This window comes from Cygnus olor, chromosome 8 (genome assembly GCF_009769625.2).
Source record: "Cygnus olor isolate bCygOlo1 chromosome 8, bCygOlo1.pri.v2, whole genome shotgun sequence".
In the NCBI taxonomy this organism is placed as follows: domain Eukaryota; kingdom Metazoa; phylum Chordata; class Aves; order Anseriformes; family Anatidae; genus Cygnus; species Cygnus olor.
The window spans coordinates 4,250,465-4,270,846 of NC_049176.1; the positions used below are offsets into that span (position 1 = coordinate 4,250,465).

A 20,382-nucleotide genomic window follows, 5' to 3' on the forward strand; every position below is an offset into this window, starting at 1 on the left:
CAGCAGGGCTAGGAAAGTGATTGTCCCCCCTGTACTCGGCTCTGGTGAGGCCGCACCTCGAGTACTGTGTTCAGTTTTGGGCCCCTCGCTACAAGAAGGACATGGAAGTGCTCGAGCGAGTCCAGAGAAGGGCAACGAAGCTGGTGAGGGGTCTGGAGAACAAGTCTTATGAGGAGCGGCTGAGGGAGCTGGGATTGTTCAGCCTGGAGAAGAGGAGGCTCAGGGGCGACCTTATCGCACTCTACAGGTACCTTATAGGAGGCTGTAGCGAGGTGGGTGTTGGTCTATTCTCCCACGTGCCTGGTGACAGGACGAGGGGGAATGGGTTAAAGTTGCACCAAGGGAGGTTTTGGTTGGATATTAGGAAGAACTTCTTTACTGAAAGGGTTGTTAGGCATTGGAATAGGCTGCCCAGGGAAGTGGTTGAGTCACCATTCCTGGAGGTCTTTAAAAGACGTTTAGATGTAGAGCTTAGTGATATGGTTTAGTGGAGGACTTGTTAGTGTTAGGTCAGAGGTTGGACTCGGTGATCTTGGAGGTCACTTCCAGCCTAGATGATTCTGTGTGATTCTGTGTGATTCTGTGCATAGCCAAGCACCACTTAGTCCTCTTGATGGTAGCTAAAGCATAGCATAATATTGTCTCCGTGTTGAAGTAGCTCTGCTCCACCTCAGATTCCCTTCCACTGAGATCTCTTGCTTCTTGTGACACAACACTGAAGAGGCTTGGCATGTAAGGACAAGTTTGTGTCACTTCATCCTTGATCAGGACACTAAAAAATGGAGGTACTCAGCCTTCCTTTAATTTTTACAGCCAGCAGATCTCCTCCCTCCCTGACAGTGCAAAGTTTAAAGCTCTGTTTATTGACAAGGTGCACTTTAAAATCAGTCTGTAACCTTCACAGAGCTGATCAGCAGCAAAAAAAAAGGAAAAAAAGGAAAAAAGAAATAAAAAACACATAGAAACAAGAACAACAACAAAAGAACAGCAGAAAACCATCTCAGGCGGAGATCTCTAATTTAGAGAGTAGAAACTGCAAGCTATCCCAAGGCTATTCTGATCAAAACGAGTGTTGCAAAAGAGCACTCCTAATTAAAGCTTATCCATTTGCTAGGAAGTGTTCTCTGGAAATGGTGACCATCAATAATTTGTTCATGACATATCTCATGAGTAAGACAACTGTTTTCTTCCAAGCAAACAATGCTAAGTCATTCGCTGTCTGTGCAGATGTGGCTTGACCAAAATCTTTCACTGCCTTCTGTGTTGCCTTGTGCTATCCCTCACTGCAAGCAACAGGCTCCTGGCAGTCAAGCAGCAACTGGAATGGGGAGCCAGCCTCTTTCAAAGGGGCAGGAGTGCTCCCTGGCCTGATCCCAGGGGCAAAAGACAGGTTTGCAATGGATATCCGGACAGAGACTGGAGCACAGCGTATGCTTGTCTGCATGCTGCATTAGGTTGTTGTAAAGTTTTTTTGTTTGTTTGTTTTGGTTGGTTGATTTTGGGTTTGGTTGGTTGGTTGATTGTTGTTTAGTTTTGGTTCTGGCCCATGTTGACATTCAGGTCTAACACTCACAAACTGGGTGTTTCTCTGCTAACTATTAGACAGACATTACCTAACCCCAAATGTAGAAGTCCAGCCATAAAGATTGCAAGCTCTAACCACCGTACCTTTTGTGGAAAATGATTGAAATGACATACATCCGCCCGAGGTGTCCATAAATAACAGGCAACAAAGGCATGCAGAATGCAGAGATCATGGAATCACAGAATCATTAAGGTTGGAAAAGACCTCCCAGATCATCTGGTCCAACCATCCCCCTACCACTAGTATCACCCACTAAACCATGTCCCTGTGCACCAAGTCCAATCTTTCCTTGAACACCCCCAGGGACGGTGACTCCACCACTTCCCTGGAAACCCATTCCAGTGCCTGACTACTCTTTCTGAGAAGAAATTTCTCCTAATTTCCAACCAGAACCACCCCTGGTGCAACTTGAGGCCATTCCCTCTTGTAATGTGCGAGAGGAGGCCGGCGCCCAGCTCCCCACACCTTCCTCTCGGGTCGTTGTAGACAGCAGTAAGGCCTGCCCTGAACCTCCTCTTCTCCAGACTAAACAACCCCAGTTCTCTCAGGCACTCCTCATAAGACTTGTGTTCCAGACACTTCACCAACTTTGTAGCCCTTCTCTGGACGAGCTCCAGGGCCTTGATGTCCTTCTTGTACTAAGGGGCCCAAAACCGAACACAGTACTCGAGGTGTGGCCTTGCCAGAGCAGAGTACAGGGAGCGATCGCCTCCCTGGTCCTGCTGGCTACACTATTCCTGATATAAGACAGGATGCCGTCGGCCTTCTGGGCCACCTAGGCACACTGCTGGCTCATGTTCAGGTGAGCATTGACCAACACCCCCAGATCCTCTTCCTCTGCACAGCTTTCCAGCCACTCGGCCCCAAGCCTGTGGCGCTGCATGGGGTTGTTGTGGCCAAAGTGCAGGACCCAGCACTTAGCCATGTTGAACGTTATCCCATTGGCCTCTGCCCATCAATCCAACCTGTCCAGGTCCTGCTGCAGGGCCTTCCTACCCTCTGGCAGATAGACACATCCCCTCAACTTGGCATCATCTGTCAGATGGATATGTCTTTGCTTGTGATCATGTCTGAATCCAAATTTGCCATCATGTTGGACTGTAGCATTTATTTTATGTGATGTAGAAATTGAAGACTCGGCCTCAGCACTGCACGTACCACTGGAATTAAATATTATATATAAACAGATACAAATATGATTTGTGCCTTCAGACTGGTTCACAAGGTCTAAGTTGAGTATGCCTGAGAAAGACATGCATTTCACATTTACCTCTGGAACAGCCAGCATGAACATTAGTTTGCAACAACACTTAATGATACCACTTCATATAAATCAGAAGAAATAATAATGAAGAAAACAGTGCTAACTAATTCTGAAAAACTTGAAGATCAACAATAAACTTGACAGTACCTCTAGGTTTCCTGACTGATCTCAAAGACCTGTTGTTGTTCTGGAAGATACTTGCTTTTTTCACCTTCTTTGCATTGTTTTAGGAGGCAAATATGTACCAAAAAAAGCTTGAAACAAAAGGAACAAAAACAAACCCTGGATGCAGGCCCGATCCTTCAAAAGCAGTGAACAGTTTGGCCACCAACTTTTGAATTCACTTAAGACAGTGGCAAGATTTATTTTCTTCGACGTGGTATATAGTTCTACAATGAAACACAGCTAAGACTGACTCTTCAATTGCTACATCACATAAAACAAATGCTGCACTCAAACATCATGGAAAATTTGGATTCAGGAATGATCACAAGCATCTCTGTATCCTGCATGCCTTTATTGCCTAATATTTATAGAAACCAAAGGCAGATGAGTGTCATTCCAATCATTTTCCACAAAAGCTACGGTGGTTAGAGCTTGCACTCTTTATGGCCTGACTTTTACATTTCTGGTTATGAAATGTTTGTCTAATAGCTAGCATAGAATCACGCAGTTTGTGAGTGATAGGATGCAAGTCAACGTGGGCCTGAAGCAAAACTAAACAAAAACCAAGCAACAAACAAAACAACAAAAATTAAAAAATAATACAAATAAATAAATAAAGAGGTGGAACAGCCTGTGGAACAGCCAGCATGGCTGATAGTTTGCAGCAAGCCACTGGGGATAGCAGTGGGAGAACTGAGCTTTCGTTTGCTAAAGGACATAAACTGAGTGTGAACCAGGCCACTCACTGGCTTGACTGATGTCAAAGGCTGGAATAATTGATTGGCACAGCCCAGCTTCATCTGCTGACCTGGGCTCCACGTTGGCTTTGCCCCAGAGAAGGGACATACTGCCAGCAAGCAGAGGCACTGCTTGCAGCTGCCTGCCACAATGTGCCTGCTCCAGGTTACGGCTATGCGTGCACCTACCAGCCTTGGAAATAGAGCATTTTAACTTCCTCAGGTGATGGCTTCTTCTGTCTTATTTTTTATTTTCTTCTATGTTTCTGTGACGTGGGAAATGCAGTGCTCTCTTGGTAGCCTTAAGAGCTACCAGTGGTATTGCCCCTGGTTATGACGTGATAATGCTACTACGATCCAGTTCATTAGGAGAAAAGACATCACTCTTCAGTTTGATTGCCATTTATTATTCACTGGGTACAGAGAATCACTCATTCTTGAACACCAGGCAATCGCAAATGGGGGAAACAGCATACATACAGACCGACAGGAGAGAAACAAATTCTGATTGAAGTTATAACTTGGCATCAACGTGAATTGCAACAAATGGATCTTCGTCACTGTTACTGATCTGGAAGTTAGCCATTCCATCCCCGGAAACATACACCTGCTTTCCAGTACATGCGTTGCCCTCCTTTTGTCCAGAAATAACATCACAGTAGGTACCAGCAGGCAGACCAGTTTGCAAATCGGTGTTCATGTACCTGTGTGAAAATCAGTGAACGCTGCTCCTCCATTGATTTCAAAACAGGTATTTCAAACTGAGTAAAGGAATTCTGAAGCTGATGCTATTGCATGACTTGGAAGGGCAATGTAATGCAAGGGAGTTCTGAGCCTGACCCTGCTTCTCTCCCTGCACTCTCTTTTGGCCCTCCAGAACTGGGGTGCCACTGCGTGAATCTAGCTCAGGCTGTAGTTGTTGTTCTCATTGGAAGAAAAGGACGGGACAAAATCAAAGCATAAAAGAGCTTCACAACAGGACATGTGCTGCTAAAGGTAATCCTAATTGTGATGATCGTTCGATGCATTAGGGTTGAACTGGGCCGGACTAACTTGGATTGGATTGGCAAGTTTGGATGAGGGAAGTGAGAGAGTGCCTCCTCTCCTAAGAACTACTAACTTCAGCTCCTACTGCTTACATCCTTGGGCACTGCTCTGTCCACAGCCTCAGCCTCTTCTAATGTAAACTCACATGTGGGTGTACTGGAGATGACATGATACATGAGGGAGACCACAGGAATGGGATGCTCAAGATGCTAACGAGCAACCTGTACATCTTCAGACACTCCACTCAGACACCTCAGCCTTGCTTTCGATATTCTCCATTCACCTGACTGCACTCTAGATCAAGGGCATCCCCCTTCCTTGATGTCCTGAGCCCTTTCAGTGTTCCAGCTGAGGAGTTATGCTTCTCCTCAGGGATACGGTCTCTCCCACCGACTTACCAGTCGTCGTTATTAAAGACGATGAAGCCTTTATTGCCACGGCCAAAAGCTACTTGATTGCTGCCGTTGTCCCACCAGTTTGAGAAAGGCTGGCCGTCTACCACGTTACGGAAGATAACCATGTTCCTGAAAATGCAAGGAATGGCTGTCACTGCAGTTGCAAGAGCTCCACAGCCAAGAGGCTCATGATGCAAAAGTCACTGCTTTTACTGCGTTTTGCTCAGAGTCTCCTACTTTATTTGCCGCCAGCGATGTTCACAAACCCAGTCGTTGCCACAGGTGGTGTCCGCATTGATTGTAACAGACTTTGTTGATCCATCCGAGTTGCTAGGTGGTCCGATCCAGTCGTTGGCATCCTTTTATTGAAAAGAGACATTTGAAAGTTCTTACTGGAAAACGCAGAGCAAAAAGCGGGATGGATGGCACATCTAATTTCCACCCACCCAATCCAACACAGGACAGAGAAATCACTTGAGAAGGTTAGCAAACGTGAATCTTCAGCGTTACAAACTTACCTGCCCATTTACAAAATTTCTTGTCCAACGATAACTTGACATCACACGTGTGAACCCATACGGATGAGCCAACATGAAACCAACGGCCATTTTATAAAGCCTGATGGGCCAAAAGCATAATGAGACTTGGCAAGAGAAAGCGTGCCGGGGAACAAACAGACAAACAAATCAGCAAGAGGAAGAGGCATCACCCAGACAACCCAGCATTCCTTACCTGGCGTCCCAGAAGGTTAGAATGGAAGCTCCACCAGCCCCGTGCCCCCGCTGGTTGTCATGGTTATCCACAAAGACCAGGGCTCTGTCAGAAGGCACAAAGCCCCAGCCTTCTCCCCAGTTCCTGGCCAAAAACACAAAGACTTGAATCTACCCCGTCAAGCTGCGCATCCAGCGTATCCTAGGCAAGCTGCAGGATGGTCGCCCTTACTTTAAGTAGGACATCTTTTCTCCATTCCACTTGCGGATCACTGTCCCCAGTTTTGCACCGTATTTGAATTCAGTCACTCGGCCATTATCAAAGTACTCACTGCCTGTGATCGGCTCACCGCCCAAGTCAATTACCTAGTAGAGGAAGCAGAAGGTAATCATCTGTTCTGGTCCCACAGAGACAAAAAATCTGCAGCATACAGCCGGCAACATCACCTCATGCTTTAGATCGAGAGAAATGCATTGCCCAGCACATTCATTTCTGCCAGGCAGATCAACCAAAAGTTGGTACAATGCATGATGTAACCATGTGGAAAGATAGGGCCGTAGAGTTGCCCTAAGCTGCCGCCTACCACCTCCTAGTTAGTTGACCATTAGAAATCCCGATATAGTTTTCAAGGCATTTTGCATTTCTGAAGGGCAGTTATCACTCGCCCACTGGACTGCAGAGCTCAGTCTTTCCTGTTGTGTAGGAACAGGCCCATGGCATCACTGCCACCTCTCAGGAGGAGGAAGGTAAAAAGGACACAAACACAAGGATAGTCAGAAAGAGAGGCAGAAAGGAAAATCATGGCGATTACCTCTTGGTAAATGAACGGTTTTGTTCCTGAAGGAAACCATTGAGTATTCAGAGTGCTCAGCTTGTCCAGAAATGCTTTGATGTCCCCAGGCCACATATGCTTGGCAGCATCAATCCGGAAGCCTGCTACACCAATATCAATGAGGTGATTCATGTACTCTGCAACTTTTGAGCGTACATAGTCCTTCTCCAGGGCCAGATCAAGAAGACCAGTCAAGCGACAGTCACGAACCTGTGTAAGGAAAAAGGAGCGAGGTAAAGGAAACAGAGAGAGGAAAAACGTAAATGAAAATGAAAAGTAGAAAAGAAAGAAGAAAAGTATGAGGAAAAGAAAGGAAAAGGAAAAGGATGTAAGAAATGGGAAAGGAGAAAGAAGGAAAGAGAAAGGAGAAAGGAGAAAGACAAAAGGAGAAAGGAGAAAGGAAAAAGGAGAAAGGCGAAAGGCGAAAGGAGAAAGGAGAAAGGAGAAAGGAGAAAGGAGGAAAGAGAAGGTAATGGATAGGACTGTGGTCTCACTCCATGCAGCAGCTTATAGAGCAGCCGTGAATAAAATATCACCTCCCCATCTTGATGTCATCAGCGTTAGGTGTGGGAATTGGCACTGAGTGTCGTTGCAAAGCAGATGAAGGCTGAGCTGTGACCTTGAGAAAGAACTGCCACACATTCCATGTACAAAAAGACTGCCGCGTGCAGCCAGGGTAGCATCTTGCACTGCTGCCAGTTTTGCAGGGGGCACCTTATCAGGCTCAGCTGAGTTTACCAGCCGTAAGGAAGAGCTCACTGGTGCAGCTGAGTGCTTTGGGCTCCATCAGTTCAGGCACATACTCCTGCGCATGCCCACATGAAACATGTGGGGCAGGTTTGTGATTTCTCAGTGCCTACAATACTGTGCACCACAATGTGCCTTCCCTGAAGAGAAGCCTATGACGCTCACCACTGTATTCACTGGTCAGGTGGCGAAGTGCTGAATCTGTGGTAAACTACTCCGTTTGTGTGGCCTTACGGTAATCTTTACACAACAGGTTAAAAAAGAATTCACAGTTTCCCCATAGAAATTTACCTGGTATATGTCTCCATAATTCTGGATTTCTCCATTTGAGGTGTAACATTTGCCATCATTGAAATCCCAGCCAGAGTATGGCACTTCTGGAAAACTTTCGCTCCCAGCATCGAAATAGCTTCCGCACGTTGAGTGGGTTCCTGAGCCACCCGCAGCCCCACACATGTGGTTGACAACAGCATCCACATAAATATAAACCTGGAAAAGTAGTGATTGCACTTCGGTGTGCTTTGTAGCACTGGGAAGCGACAGTCAGAGCTTTACCACATCACTGTTAATTCAACCTTTTTTCCCCTTTCACATCATTCTCCATTTATGCCTCCTTTGAGGACAAGATCAGTGACTTCCGTCAGCTGAAACCGCACTATTTGCTGTATCAGTTACATGTTTTAAAGGCACTTACTCCAACGTTGTTGCATCTGGTCACCATGTCTCTGAATTCATTTTCGTTTCCTGATCGAGTGCAGATCTTGTAGCTGATGGGCTGGTATCTTTCCCACCAGGGTCTGTTTGGGTTAGTAACGACAATATTTTCATTTGGAGGAGAAACCTGCAGGTGAGATGGTGGACCTCAGTAAGAAATGAGTAGTTTTTATTTCAAGTTCTAAGTGCAAAACGTGCACCAAGATTAGTCCTGGATTTCCATGAGAGACAGGCTTTGCGCCAGACCCGGTCTCTCTCGCTCTCTCTCCCTCCCTGCAGCACAAGCTCGGGTCTGCGAGGTGTCTGTCTTGTAGACTGGTGACAAGGAAGTTCTCTTTTGTTCCCATGGGCTGCCCATGTCCAGCCTGGGCCTGCTGTCCAAGGACATGCGCATGGGAGGGCTGAAGCCACAGGAACTACTTTTGTCTGGAATAGAGACATCCTTTGGAAAGCCAAAACTCCACGCTGAGACACTTGCCTTGGTAAAAAGGGAAGAGGAAAACTTAGCCTTCCAAGGGAAGCCCGTCAGGGGAAAGCATGCACCTTTGCAGCTGGTCTGCTGGAGAGACACTCTACCCAGGCCGGCAGGATCTCCGGTTGCGCCTAACAGCATTTACTACTTCCATCCCCACGTTCCACACCAAAGTTACTTGGAGCTGGCTGTCTCCGATTCTGGCCTTCTGCGGTTTATTAATCAAATGCTACAAAGCAGTTTTACTACCTACGGGCAGGAAACAACGTACCTGAACTCCTCCAAATCCATTAGGAGCTAAGTAGCGTTCACACTCAAGAGCAATATCGGCCCAGCGCCATTCAAAGAGATGTACAATAGATGTCCTCCCAGCCTTAGTGTTGGGGTTGTACTGCGCCCCGCAAAGCCCTACGGTCACGAGGAGAAGGAGAACTTGCATGGTGCCTTCAGCATAAGGCTGTGGTCTCTCCCCTGGCCATTTATACTCCTGCAAGATGACAAAGTTCCTATTGCAGCTGACAGATTTCTCAGAGAGAAACTCTATCAGTTATTGTTTGGCTAGCGAGCTGGGTATCACTCTTCCGTTTTGTTTTTTCCTGAATTGCCCCACAGCTGAAGATAAAATACCTTTTCATAATGTTTATGCCTTATCATAAACCAAGCAGTCTGTGCACAGCGCACCCAAATTTGGGACTGTATTCTTTCCAGTCGTATAAAAAAAGATAATGTATCAGAAGTTAGCCCAGGCGTGACACGTGGACCCTCAAGGGGAGCTCTGGAACATAAAAGGAAAGGAAAGGAATTAAAAGACAAGTGGAACTCTAATAGCTCTCAGAGAATGAATGAATTCATCAGCATTCAGAGGCATCTAGCGCTCACGATTAATCCCAGCTCACACCTAGGTACCAGACCAGCCACTCTCAGTCAATAGCAGATGCATCACACAACACGTTGTGGGACTTGAACAGCTGAATCACACTGGTAATTGGAAATTGGCCGTGTGTTTTTTTAGTGTTATTTCACAGTGCCTGCTAGCCAATATTACAGTTTTTCATCACACAGTCATGCAGAGTAACTGTTGCTCTACCTGACTTAAAGTGATGAGTTTCAAGTACTTTCCTGTGGAGCGCCTCCATAAGCTTTCACCTTCCTTTAAATGACCACTGATTTATCTGAGTCAAGGAGGGAAATGCAAAATTAGATGTAAAGAGATAGTGCAGATGAATTTTTGATGTCTGTCATAAAACTGAATTGGAAAGCCAAATGGATCTGTTGCCTAAGCCTCTGCTGGCTGTTCCTGCAATTTCCTCTTTCAAAAACCTTCCCGCTTTTGCTTGTGACATGATGTGAGGATCTCATTTGGAACTAATACATAACATCAAGTTCTTAGTACAACACTCCATGAGTAAGCTGGAGTCGGGCCGATGATAAAACAACACTCTGTGAGAATTCAAAAACCAGAAAATCCCTGACACTTAGTGAATAACCGTGAGAAAAGCAAGAAGTCCACAAACAGGCATACCCACTCCAAGAGAAAATGTCATTACACTTTGTACCTGAACTGCCTCGAGTATGTTCTTTCTAAACTAGCCATGACATTCCATATGTGTCAGATACATTCTTGTCTTTCCCAGAATTTGTGTTCAAGGATGAAATGCCAAAGCAGGTCCTGTTTGCCCACCTGTTCATTTTCGTGTCATAGACCTTACTAGAGGTCTGTTTGCGCTACAAAAAATGAAATAGCAAATTGCCTTTATTTTAACTAATAGCAATGGCACATTGATTGGTGGGAACTTTGGTTCATTGCTTTCTACCTTCAGTACTGGCACAGTAGAAGACAAATATTTCCAAATGGGAGCACGAGGGAATAAGGATTCTAACATCGTAAGTAAAAGGACTCAATTCATTCTTCCAAAAATATGCACCAGCTCCGAACATGACCTTGTCTACTCTTCAACAACAAGCAACCAATGAGGTGATTACAAATTGTGATTATGAGGATAGTGAGAACAAACCTATTGTTCGTCATTATTGGCAAGACCAACCCAATGCATCTGAGGACAAATTTGAAAACACCATTCCCTCTAGCCTTGTCTTAAGCTGATGGTAAGTGATTCAGCTGTTCAAGTCTCACAACGTGTTGTGTGATGCATCTGCTATTGACTGAGAGTGGCTGGTCTGGTACCTAGGTGTGAGCTGGGATTAATCGTGAGCGCTAGATGCCTCTGAATGCTGATGAATTCATTCATTCTCTGAGAGCTATTAGAGTTCCACTTGTCTTTTAATTCCTTTCCTTTCCTTTTATGTTCCAGAGCTCCCCTTGAGGGTCCACGTGTCACGCCTGGGCTAACTTCTGATACATTATCTTTTTTTATACGACTGGAAAGAATACAGTCCCAAATTTGGGTGCGCTGTGCACAGACTGCTTGGTTTATGATAAGGCATAAACATTATGAAAAGGTATTTTATCTTCAGCTGTGGGGCAATTCAGGAAAAAACAAAACGGAAGAGTGATACCCAGCTCGCTAGCCAAACAATAACTGATAGAGTTTCTCTCTGAGAAATCTGTCAGCTGCAATAGGAACTTTGTCATCTTGCAGGAGTATAAATGGCCAGGGGAGAGACCACAGCCTTATGCTGAAGGCACCATGCAAGTTCTCCTTCTCCTCGTGACCGTAGGGCTTTGCGGGGCGCAGTACAACCCCAACACTAAGGCTGGGAGGACATCTATTGTACATCTCTTTGAATGGCGCTGGGCCGATATTGCTCTTGAGTGTGAACGCTACTTAGCTCCTAATGGATTTGGAGGAGTTCAGGTACGTTGTTTCCTGCCCGTAGGTAGTAAAACTGCTTTGTAGCATTTGATTAATAAACCGCAGAAGGCCAGAATCGGAGACAGCCAGCTCCAAGTAACTTTGGTGTGGAACGTGGGGATGGAAGTAGTAAATGCTGTTAGGCGCAACCGGAGATCCTGCCGGCCTGGGTAGAGTGTCTCTCCAGCAGACCAGCTGCAAAGGTGCATGCTTTCCCCTGACGGGCTTCCCTTGGAAGGCTAAGTTTTCCTCTTCCCTTTTTACCAAGGCAAGTGTCTCAGCGTGGAGTTTTGGCTTTCCAAAGGATGTCTCTATTCCAGACAAAAGTAGTTCCTGTGGCTTCAGCCCTCCCATGCGCATGTCCTTGGACAGCAGGCCCAGGCTGGACATGGGCAGCCCATGGGAACAAAAGAGAACTTCCTTGTCACCAGTCTACAAGACAGACACCTCGCAGACCCGAGCTTGTGCTGCAGGGAGGGAGAGAGAGCGAGAGAGACCGGGTCTGGCGCAAAGCCTGTCTCTCATGGAAATCCAGGACTAATCTTGGTGCACGTTTTGCACTTAGAACTTGAAATAAAAACTACTCATTTCTTACTGAGGTCCACCATCTCACCTGCAGGTTTCTCCTCCAAATGAAAATATTGTCGTTACTAACCCAAACAGACCCTGGTGGGAAAGATACCAGCCCATCAGCTACAAGATCTGCACTCGATCAGGAAACGAAAATGAATTCAGAGACATGGTGACCAGATGCAACAACGTTGGAGTAAGTGCCTTTAAAACATGTAACTGATACAGCAAATAGTGCGGTTTCAGCTGACGGAAGTCACTGATCTTGTCCTCAAAGGAGGCATAAATGGAGAATGATGTGAAAGGGGAAAAAAGGTTGAATTAACAGTGATGTGGTAAAGCTCTGACTGTCGCTTCCCAGTGCTACAAAGCACACCGAAGTGCAATCACTACTTTTCCAGGTTTATATTTATGTGGATGCTGTTGTCAACCACATGTGTGGGGCTGCGGGTGGCTCAGGAACCCACTCAACGTGTGGAAGCTATTTCGATGCTGGGAGCGAAAGTTTTCCAGAAGTGCCATACTCTGGCTGGGATTTCAATGATGGCAAATGTTACACCTCAAATGGAGAAATCCAGAATTATGGAGACATATACCAGGTAAATTTCTATGGGGAAACTGTGAATTCTTTTTTAACCTGTTGTGTAAAGATTACCGTAAGGCCACACAAACGGAGTAGTTTACCACAGATTCAGCACTTCGCCACCTGACCAGTGAATACAGTGGTGAGCGTCATAGGCTTCTCTTCAGGGAAGGCACATTGTGGTGCACAGTATTGTAGGCACTGAGAAATCACAAACCTGCCCCACATGTTTCATGTGGGCATGCGCAGGAGTATGTGCCTGAACTGATGGAGCCCAAAGCACTCAGCTGCACCAGTGAGCTCTTCCTTACGGCTGGTATACTCAGCTGAGCCTGATAAGGTGCCCCCTGCAAAACTGGCAGCAGTGCAAGATGCTACCCTGGCTGCACGCGGCAGTCTTTTTGTACATGGAATGTGTGGCAGTTCTTTCTCAAGGTCACAGCTCAGCCTTCATCTGCTTTGCAACGACACTCAGTGCCAATTCCCACACCTAACGCTGATGACATCAAGATGGGGAGGTGATATTTTATTCACGGCTGCTCTATAAGCTGCTGCATGGAGTGAGACCACAGTCCTATCCATTACCTTCTCTTTCCTCCTTTCTCCTTTCTCCTTTCTCCTTTCTCCTTTCGCCTTTCGCCTTTCTCCTTTTTCCTTTCTCCTTTCTCCTTTTGTCTTTCTCCTTTCTCCTTTCTCTTTCCTTCTTTCTCCTTTCCCATTTCTTACATCCTTTTCCTTTTCCTTTCTTTTCCTCATACTTTTCTTCTTTCTTTTCTACTTTTCATTTTCATTTACGTTTTCCTCTCTCTGTTTCCTTTACCTCGCTCCTTTTTCCTTACACAGGTTCGTGACTGTCGCTTGACTGGTCTTCTTGATCTGGCCCTGGAGAAGGACTATGTACGCTCAAAAGTTGCAGAGTACATGAATCACCTCATTGATATTGGTGTAGCAGGCTTCCGGATTGATGCTGCCAAGCATATGTGGCCTGGGGACATCAAAGCATTTCTGGACAAGCTGAGCACTCTGAATACTCAATGGTTTCCTTCAGGAACAAAACCGTTCATTTACCAAGAGGTAATCGCCATGATTTTCCTTTCTGCCTCTCTTTCTGACTATCCTTGTGTTTGTGTCCTTTTTACCTTCCTCCTCCTGAGAGGTGGCAGTGATGCCATGGGCCTGTTCCTACACAACAGGAAAGACTGAGCTCTGCAGTCCAGTGGGCGAGTGATAACTGCCCTTCAGAAATGCAAAATGCCTTGAAAACTATATCGGGATTTCTAATGGTCAACTAACTAGGAGGTGGTAGGCGGCAGCTTAGGGCAACTCTACGGCCCTATCTTTCCACATGGTTACATCATGCATTGTACCAACTTTTGGTTGATCTGCCTGGCAGAAATGAATGTGCTGGGCAATGCATTTCTCTCGATCTAAAGCATGAGGTGATGTTGCCGGCTGTATGCTGCAGATTTTTTGTCTCTGTGGGACCAGAACAGATGATTACCTTCTGCTTCCTCTACTAGGTAATTGACTTGGGCGGTGAGCCGATCACAGGCAGTGAGTACTTTGATAATGGCCGAGTGACTGAATTCAAATACGGTGCAAAACTGGGGACAGTGATCCGCAAGTGGAATGGAGAAAAGATGTCCTACTTAAAGTAAGGGCGACCATCCTGCAGCTTGCCTAGGATACGCTGGATGCGCAGCTTGACGGGGTAGATTCAAGTCTTTGTGTTTTTGGCCAGGAACTGGGGAGAAGGCTGGGGCTTTGTGCCTTCTGACAGAGCCCTGGTCTTTGTGGATAACCATGACAACCAGCGGGGGCACGGGGCTGGTGGAGCTTCCATTCTAACCTTCTGGGACGCCAGGTAAGGAATGCTGGGTTGTCTGGGTGATGCCTCTTCCTCTTGCTGATTTGTTTGTCTGTTTGTTCCCCGGCACGCTTTCTCTTGCCAAGTCTCATTATGCTTTTGGCCCATCAGGCTTTATAAAATGGCCGTTGGTTTCATGTTGGCTCATCCGTATGGGTTCACACGTGTGATGTCAAGTTATCGTTGGACAAGAAATTTTGTAAATGGGCAGGTAAGTTTGTAACGCTGAAGATTCACGTTTGCTAACCTTCTCAAGTGATTTCTCTGTCCTGTGTTGGATCGGGTGGGTGGAAATTAGATGTGCCATCCATCCCGCTTTTTGCTCTGCGTTTTCCAGTAAGAACTTTCAAATGTCTCTTTTCAATAAAAGGATGCCAACGACTGGATCGGACCACCTAGCAACTCGGATGGATCAACAAAGTCTGTTACAATCAATGCGGACACCACCTGTGGCAACGACTGGGTTTGTGAACATCGCTGGCGGCAAATAAAGTAGGAGACTCTGAGCAAAACGCAGTAAAAGCAGTGACTTTTGCATCATGAGCCTCTTGGCTGTGGAGCTCTTGCAACTGCAGTGACAGCCATTCCTTGCATTTTCAGGAACATGGTTATCTTCCGTAACGTGGTAGACGGCCAGCCTTTCTCAAACTGGTGGGACAACGGCAGCAATCAAGTAGCTTTTGGCCGTGGCAATAAAGGCTTCATCGTCTTTAATAACGACGACTGGTAAGTCGGTGGGAGAGACCGTATCCCTGAGGAGAAGCATAACTCCTCAGCTGGAACACTGAAAGGGCTCAGGACATCAAGGAAGGGGGATGCCCTTGATCTAGAGTGCAGTCAGGTGAATGGAGAATATCGAAAGCAAGGCTGAGGTGTCTGAGTGGAGTGTCTGAAGATGTACAGGTTGCTCGTTAGCATCTTGAGCATCCCATTCCTGTGGTCTCCCTCATGTATCATGTCATCTCCAGTACACCCACATGTGAGTTTACATTAGAAGAGGCTGAGGCTGTGGACAGAGCAGTGCCCAAGGATGTAAGCAGTAGGAGCTGAAGTTAGTAGTTCTTAGGAGAGGAGGCACTCTCTCACTTCCCTCATCCAAACTTGCCAATCCAATCCAAGTTAGTCCGGCCCAGTTCAACCCTAATGCATCGAACGATCATCACAATTAGGATTACCTTTAGCAGCACATGTCCTGTTGTGAAGCTCTTTTATGCTTTGATTTTGTCCCGTCCTTTTCTTCCAATGAGAACAACAACTACAGCCTGAGCTAGATTCACGCAGTGGCACCCCAGTTCTGGAGGGCCAAAAGAGAGTGCAGGGAGAGAAGCAGGGTCAGGCTCAGAACTCCCTTGCATTACATTGCCCTTCCAAGTCATGCAATAGCATCAGCTTCAGAATTCCTTTACCCAGTTTGAAATACCTGTTTTGAAATCAATGGAGGAGCAGCGTTCACTGATTTTCACACAGGTACATGAACACCGATTTGCAAACTGGTCTGCCTGCTGGTACCTACTGTGATGTTATTTCTGGACAAAAGGAGGGCAACGCATGTACTGGAAAGCAGGTGTATGTTTCCGGGGATGGAATGGCTAACTTCCAGATCAGTAACAGTGACGAAGATCCATTTGTTGCAATTCACGTTGATGCCAAGTTATAACTTCAATCAGAATTTGTTTCTCTCCTGTCGGTCTGTACGTATGCTGTTTCCCCCATTTGCGATTCCCTGGTGTTCAAGAATGAGTGATTCTCTGTACCCAGTGAATAATAAATGGCAATCAAACTGAAGAGTGATGTCTTTTCTCCTAATGAACTGGATCATAGTAGCATTATCACGTCATAACCAGGGGCAATACCACTGGTAGCTCTTAAGGCTACCAAGAGAGCACTGCATTTCCCACGTCACAGAAACATAGAAGAAAATAAAAAATAAGACAAAAGAAGCCATCACCTGAGGAAGTTAAAATGCTCTATTTCCAAGGCTGGTAGGTGCACGCATAGCCATAACCTGGAGCAGGCACATTGTGGCAGGCAGCTGCAAGCAGTGCCTCTGCTTGCTGGCAGTATGTCCCTTCTCTGGGGCAAAGCCAACGTGAAGCCCAGGTCAGCAGATGAAGCTGGGCTGTGCCAATCAATTATTCCAGCCTTTGACGTCAGTCAAGCCAGTGAGTGGCCTGGTTCACACTCAGTTTATGTCCTTTAGCAAATGAAAGCTCAGTTCTCCCACTGCTATCCCCAGTGGCTTGCTGCAAACTAATGTTCATGCTTGATATTTCCCCCGTAAATGTGAAGTGAGCTGCATAGCCAAGCACTGGTTTTTCCTTTTGATGGTAGCTAAAGCATAGCATAATATTGTCTCCGTGTTGAAGTAGCTCTGCTCCACCTCAGATTCCCTTCCACTGAGATCTCTTGCTTCTTGTGACACAACACTGAAGAGGCTTGGCATGTAAGGACAAATTTGTGTCACTTCATCCTTGATCAGGACACTAAAAAATGGAGGTACTCAGCCTTCCTTTAATTTTTACAGCCAGCAGATCTCCTCCCTCCCTGACAGTGCAAAGTTTAAAGCTCTGTTTATTGACAAGGTGCACTTTAAAATCAGTCTATAACCTTCACAGAGCTGATCAGCAGCAAAAAAAAGGAAAAAAAAGAAAAAAGAAAGGAAAAAACACATAAAAACAAGAACTACAACAAAAGAACAGCAGAAGAAAACCATCTCAGACGGAGATCTCTAATTTAGAGAGTGGAAACTGCAAGCTATCCCAAGGCTATTCTGATCAAAACGAGTGTTGCAAAAGAGCACTCCTAATTAAAACTTATCCATTTGCTAGGAAGTGTTCTCTGGAAATGGTGACCATCAATAATTTGTTCATGACATATCTCATGAGTAAGACAACTGTTTTCTTCCAAGCAAACAATGCTAAGTCATTCGCTGTCTGTGCAGATGTGGCTTGACCAAAATCTTTCACTGCCTTTTGTGTTGTCTTGTGCTATCCCTCACTGCAAGCAACAGGCTCCTGGCAGTCAAGCAGGAACTGGAATGGGGAGCCAGCCTCTTTCAAAGGGGCAGGAGTGCTCCCTGGCCTGATCCCAGGGGCAAAAGACAGGTTTGCAATGGATATCCGGACAGAGACTGGAGCACAGCGTATGCTTGTCTGCATGCTGCATTAGGTTGTTGTAAAGTTTTTTTGTTTGTTTGTTTTGGTTGGTTGATTTTGGGTTTGGTTGGTTGGTTGATTGTTGTTTAGTTTTGGTTCTGGCCCATGTTGACATTCAGGTCTAACACTCACAAACTGGGTGTTTCTCTGCTAACTATTAGACAGACATTACCTAACCCCAAATGTAGAAGTCCAGCCATAAAGATTGTAAGCTCTAACCACCGTACCTTTTGTGGAAAATGATTGAAATGACATACATCCGCCTGAGGTGTCCATAAATAACAGGCAACAAAGGCATGCAGAATGCAGAGATCGTGGAATCACAGAATCATTAAGGTTGGAAAAGACCTCCCAGATCATCTGGTCCAACCATCCCCCTACCACTAGTATCACCCACTAAACCATGTCCCTGTGCACCAAGTCCAATCTTTCCTTGAACACCCCCAGGGACGGTGACTCCACCACTTCCCTGGAAACCCATTCCAGTGCCTGACTACTCTTTCTGAGAAGAAATTTCTCCTAATTTCCAACCAGAACCACCCCTGGTGCAACTTGAGGCCATTCCCTCTTGTAATGTGCGAGAGGAGGCCGGCGCCCAGCTCCCCACACCTTCCTCTCGGGTCGTTGTAGACAGCAGTAAGGCCTGCCCTGAACCTCCTCTTCTCCAGACTAAACAACCCCAGTTCTCTCAGGCACTCCTCATAAGACTTGTGTTCCAGACACTTCACCAACTTTGTAGCCCTTCTCTGGACGAGCTCCAGGGCCTTGATGTCCTTCTTGTACTAAGGGGCCCAAAACCGAACACAGTACTCGAGGTGTGGCCTTGCCAGAGCAGAGTACAGGGAGCGATCGCCTCCCTGGTCCTGCTGGCTACACTATTCCTGATACAAGACAGGATGCCGTCGGCCTTCTGGGCCACCTGGGCACACTGCTGGCTCATGTTCAGGTGAGCATTGACCAACACCCCCAGATCCTCTTCCTCTGCACAGCTTTCCAGCCACTCGGCCCCAAGCCTGTGGCGCTGCATGGGGTTGTTGTGGCCAAAGTGCAGGACCCAGCACTTAGCCATGTTGAACGTTATCCCATTGGCCTCTGCCCATCAATCCAACCTGTCCAGGTCCTGCTGCAGGGCCTTCCTACCCTCTGGCAGATAGACACATCCCCTCAACTTGGCATCATCTGTCAGATGGATATGTCTTTGCTTGTGATCATGTCTGAATCCAAATTTGCCATCATGTTGGACTGTAGCATTTATTTTATGTGATGTAGAAATTGAAGACTCGGCCTCAGCACTGCACGTACCACTGGAATTAAATATTATATATAAACAGATACAAATATGATTTGTGCCTTCAGACTGGTTCACAAGGTCTAAGTTGAGTATGCCTGAGAAAGACATGCATTTCACATTTACCTCTGGAACAGCCAGCATGAACATTAGTTTGCAACAACACTTAATGATACCACTTCATATAAATCAGAAGAAATAATAATGAAGAAAACAGTGCTAACTAATTCTGAAAAACTTGAAGATCAACAATAAACTTGACAGTACCTCTAGGTTTCCTGACTGATCTCAAAGACCTGTTGTTGTTCTGGAAGATACTTGCTTTTTTCACCTTCTTTGCATTGTTTTAGGAGGCAAATATGTACCAAAAAAAGCTTGAAACAAAAGGAACAAAAACAAACCCTGGATGCAGGCCCGATCCTTCAAAAGCAGTGAACAGTTTGGCCACCAACTTTTGAATTCACTTAAGACAGTGGCAAGATTTATTTTCTTCGACGTGGTATATAGTTCTACAATGAAACACAGCTAAGACTGACTCTTCAATTGCTACATCACATAAAACAAATGCTGCACTCAAACATCATGGAAAATTTGGATTCAGGAATGATCACAAGCATCTCTGTATCCTGCATGCCTTTATTGCCTAATATTTATAGAAACCAAAGGCAGATGAGTGTCATTCCAATCATTTTCCACAAAAGCTACGGTGGTTAGAGCTTGCACTCTTTATGGCCTGACTTTTACATTTCTGGTTATGAAATGTTTGTCTAATAGCTAGCATAGAATCACGCAGTTTGTGAGTGATAGGATGCAAGTCAACGTGGGCCTGAAGCAAAACTAAACAAAAACCAAGCAACAAACAAAACAACAAAAATTAAAAAATAATACAAATAAATAAATAAAGAGGTGGAACAGCCTGTGGAACAGCCAGCATGGCTGATAGTTTGCAGCAAGCCACTGGGGATAGCAGTGGGAGAACTGAGCTTTCGTTTGCTAAAGGACATAAACTGAGTGTGAACCAGGCCACTCACTGGCTTGACTGATGTCAAAGGCTGGAATAATTGATTGGCACAGCCCAGCTTCATCTGCTGACCTGGGCTCCACGTTGGCTTTGCCCCAGAGAAGGGACATACTGCCAGCAAGCAGAGGCACTGCTTGCAGCTGCCTGCCACAATGTGCCTGCTCCAGGTTACGGCTATGCGTGCACCTACCAGCCTTGGAAATAGAGCATTTTAACTTCCTCAGGTGATGGCTTCTTTTGTCTTATTTTTTATTTTCTTCTATGTTTCTGTGACGTGGGAAATGCAGTGCTCTCTTGGTAGCCTTAAGAGCTACCAGTGGTATTGCCCCTGGTTATGACGTGATAATGCTACTACGATCCAGTTCATTAGGAGAAAAGACATCACTCTTCAGTTTGATTGCCATTTATTATTCACT

General features: G+C 45.9%; 2 protein-coding genes across 2 annotated transcripts; one reads left to right on the forward strand and one right to left on the reverse strand.

Annotated features, from left to right (window-relative positions):
- Window positions 1-4,191: 4,191 nt before the first annotated feature.
- Window positions 4,192-9,123, reverse strand: LOC121073841 (pancreatic alpha-amylase). Its single transcript, XM_040565276.1, has 10 exons — window positions 8,941-9,123; window positions 8,178-8,324; window positions 7,775-7,972; window positions 6,716-6,946; window positions 6,136-6,269; window positions 5,926-6,048; window positions 5,712-5,811; window positions 5,431-5,552; window positions 5,197-5,322; window positions 4,192-4,455 (listed from the first exon to the last, which is right to left on the reverse strand). Exons 1-10 carry the CDS (start codon window positions 9,106-9,108, stop codon window positions 4,266-4,268), a joined length of 1,539 nt encoding a protein of 512 aa, XP_040421210.1. The 5' UTR covers window positions 9,109-9,123; the 3' UTR covers window positions 4,192-4,265.
- A 2,179-nt stretch (window positions 9,124-11,302) lies between these two features.
- LOC121073842 (pancreatic alpha-amylase) lies at window positions 11,303-16,282 on the forward strand. The gene is made up of 10 exons (XM_040565277.1): window positions 11,303-11,485; window positions 12,102-12,248; window positions 12,454-12,651; window positions 13,479-13,709; window positions 14,156-14,289; window positions 14,377-14,499; window positions 14,614-14,713; window positions 14,873-14,994; window positions 15,103-15,228; window positions 15,970-16,282. The coding sequence occupies exons 1-10, from the start codon at window positions 11,318-11,320 to the stop codon at window positions 16,157-16,159; spliced, it is 1,539 nt and encodes a 512-aa protein (XP_040421211.1). The 5' UTR covers window positions 11,303-11,317; the 3' UTR covers window positions 16,160-16,282.
- The last annotated feature ends 4,100 nt before the right edge of the window (window positions 16,283-20,382 follow it).

Bases quoted from the DNA above. Each gene is read 5' to 3' on its own strand.
- LOC121073841 (XM_040565276.1), bottom strand. From the start codon at position 9,108: ATGCAAGTTCTCCTTCTCCTCGTGACCGTAGGGCTTTGCGGGGCGCAG. The intron at 7,973-8,177 runs GTAAGTGCCTTT...CTACTTTTCCAG, and splicing joins CCAGATGCAACAACGTTGGA to GTTTATATTTATGTGGATGC. The intron at 6,049-6,135 runs GTAAGGGCGACC...GTTTTTGGCCAG, and splicing joins GAAAAGATGTCCTACTTAAA to GAACTGGGGAGAAGGCTGGG.
- LOC121073842 (XM_040565277.1), top strand. From the start codon at position 11,318: ATGCAAGTTCTCCTTCTCCTCGTGACCGTAGGGCTTTGCGGGGCGCAG. The intron at 11,486-12,101 runs GTACGTTGTTTC...TCTCACCTGCAG, and splicing joins ATGGATTTGGAGGAGTTCAG to GTTTCTCCTCCAAATGAAAA. The intron at 15,229-15,969 runs GTAAGTCGGTGG...ATTTTCACACAG, and splicing joins GTCTTTAATAACGACGACTG to GTACATGAACACCGATTTGC.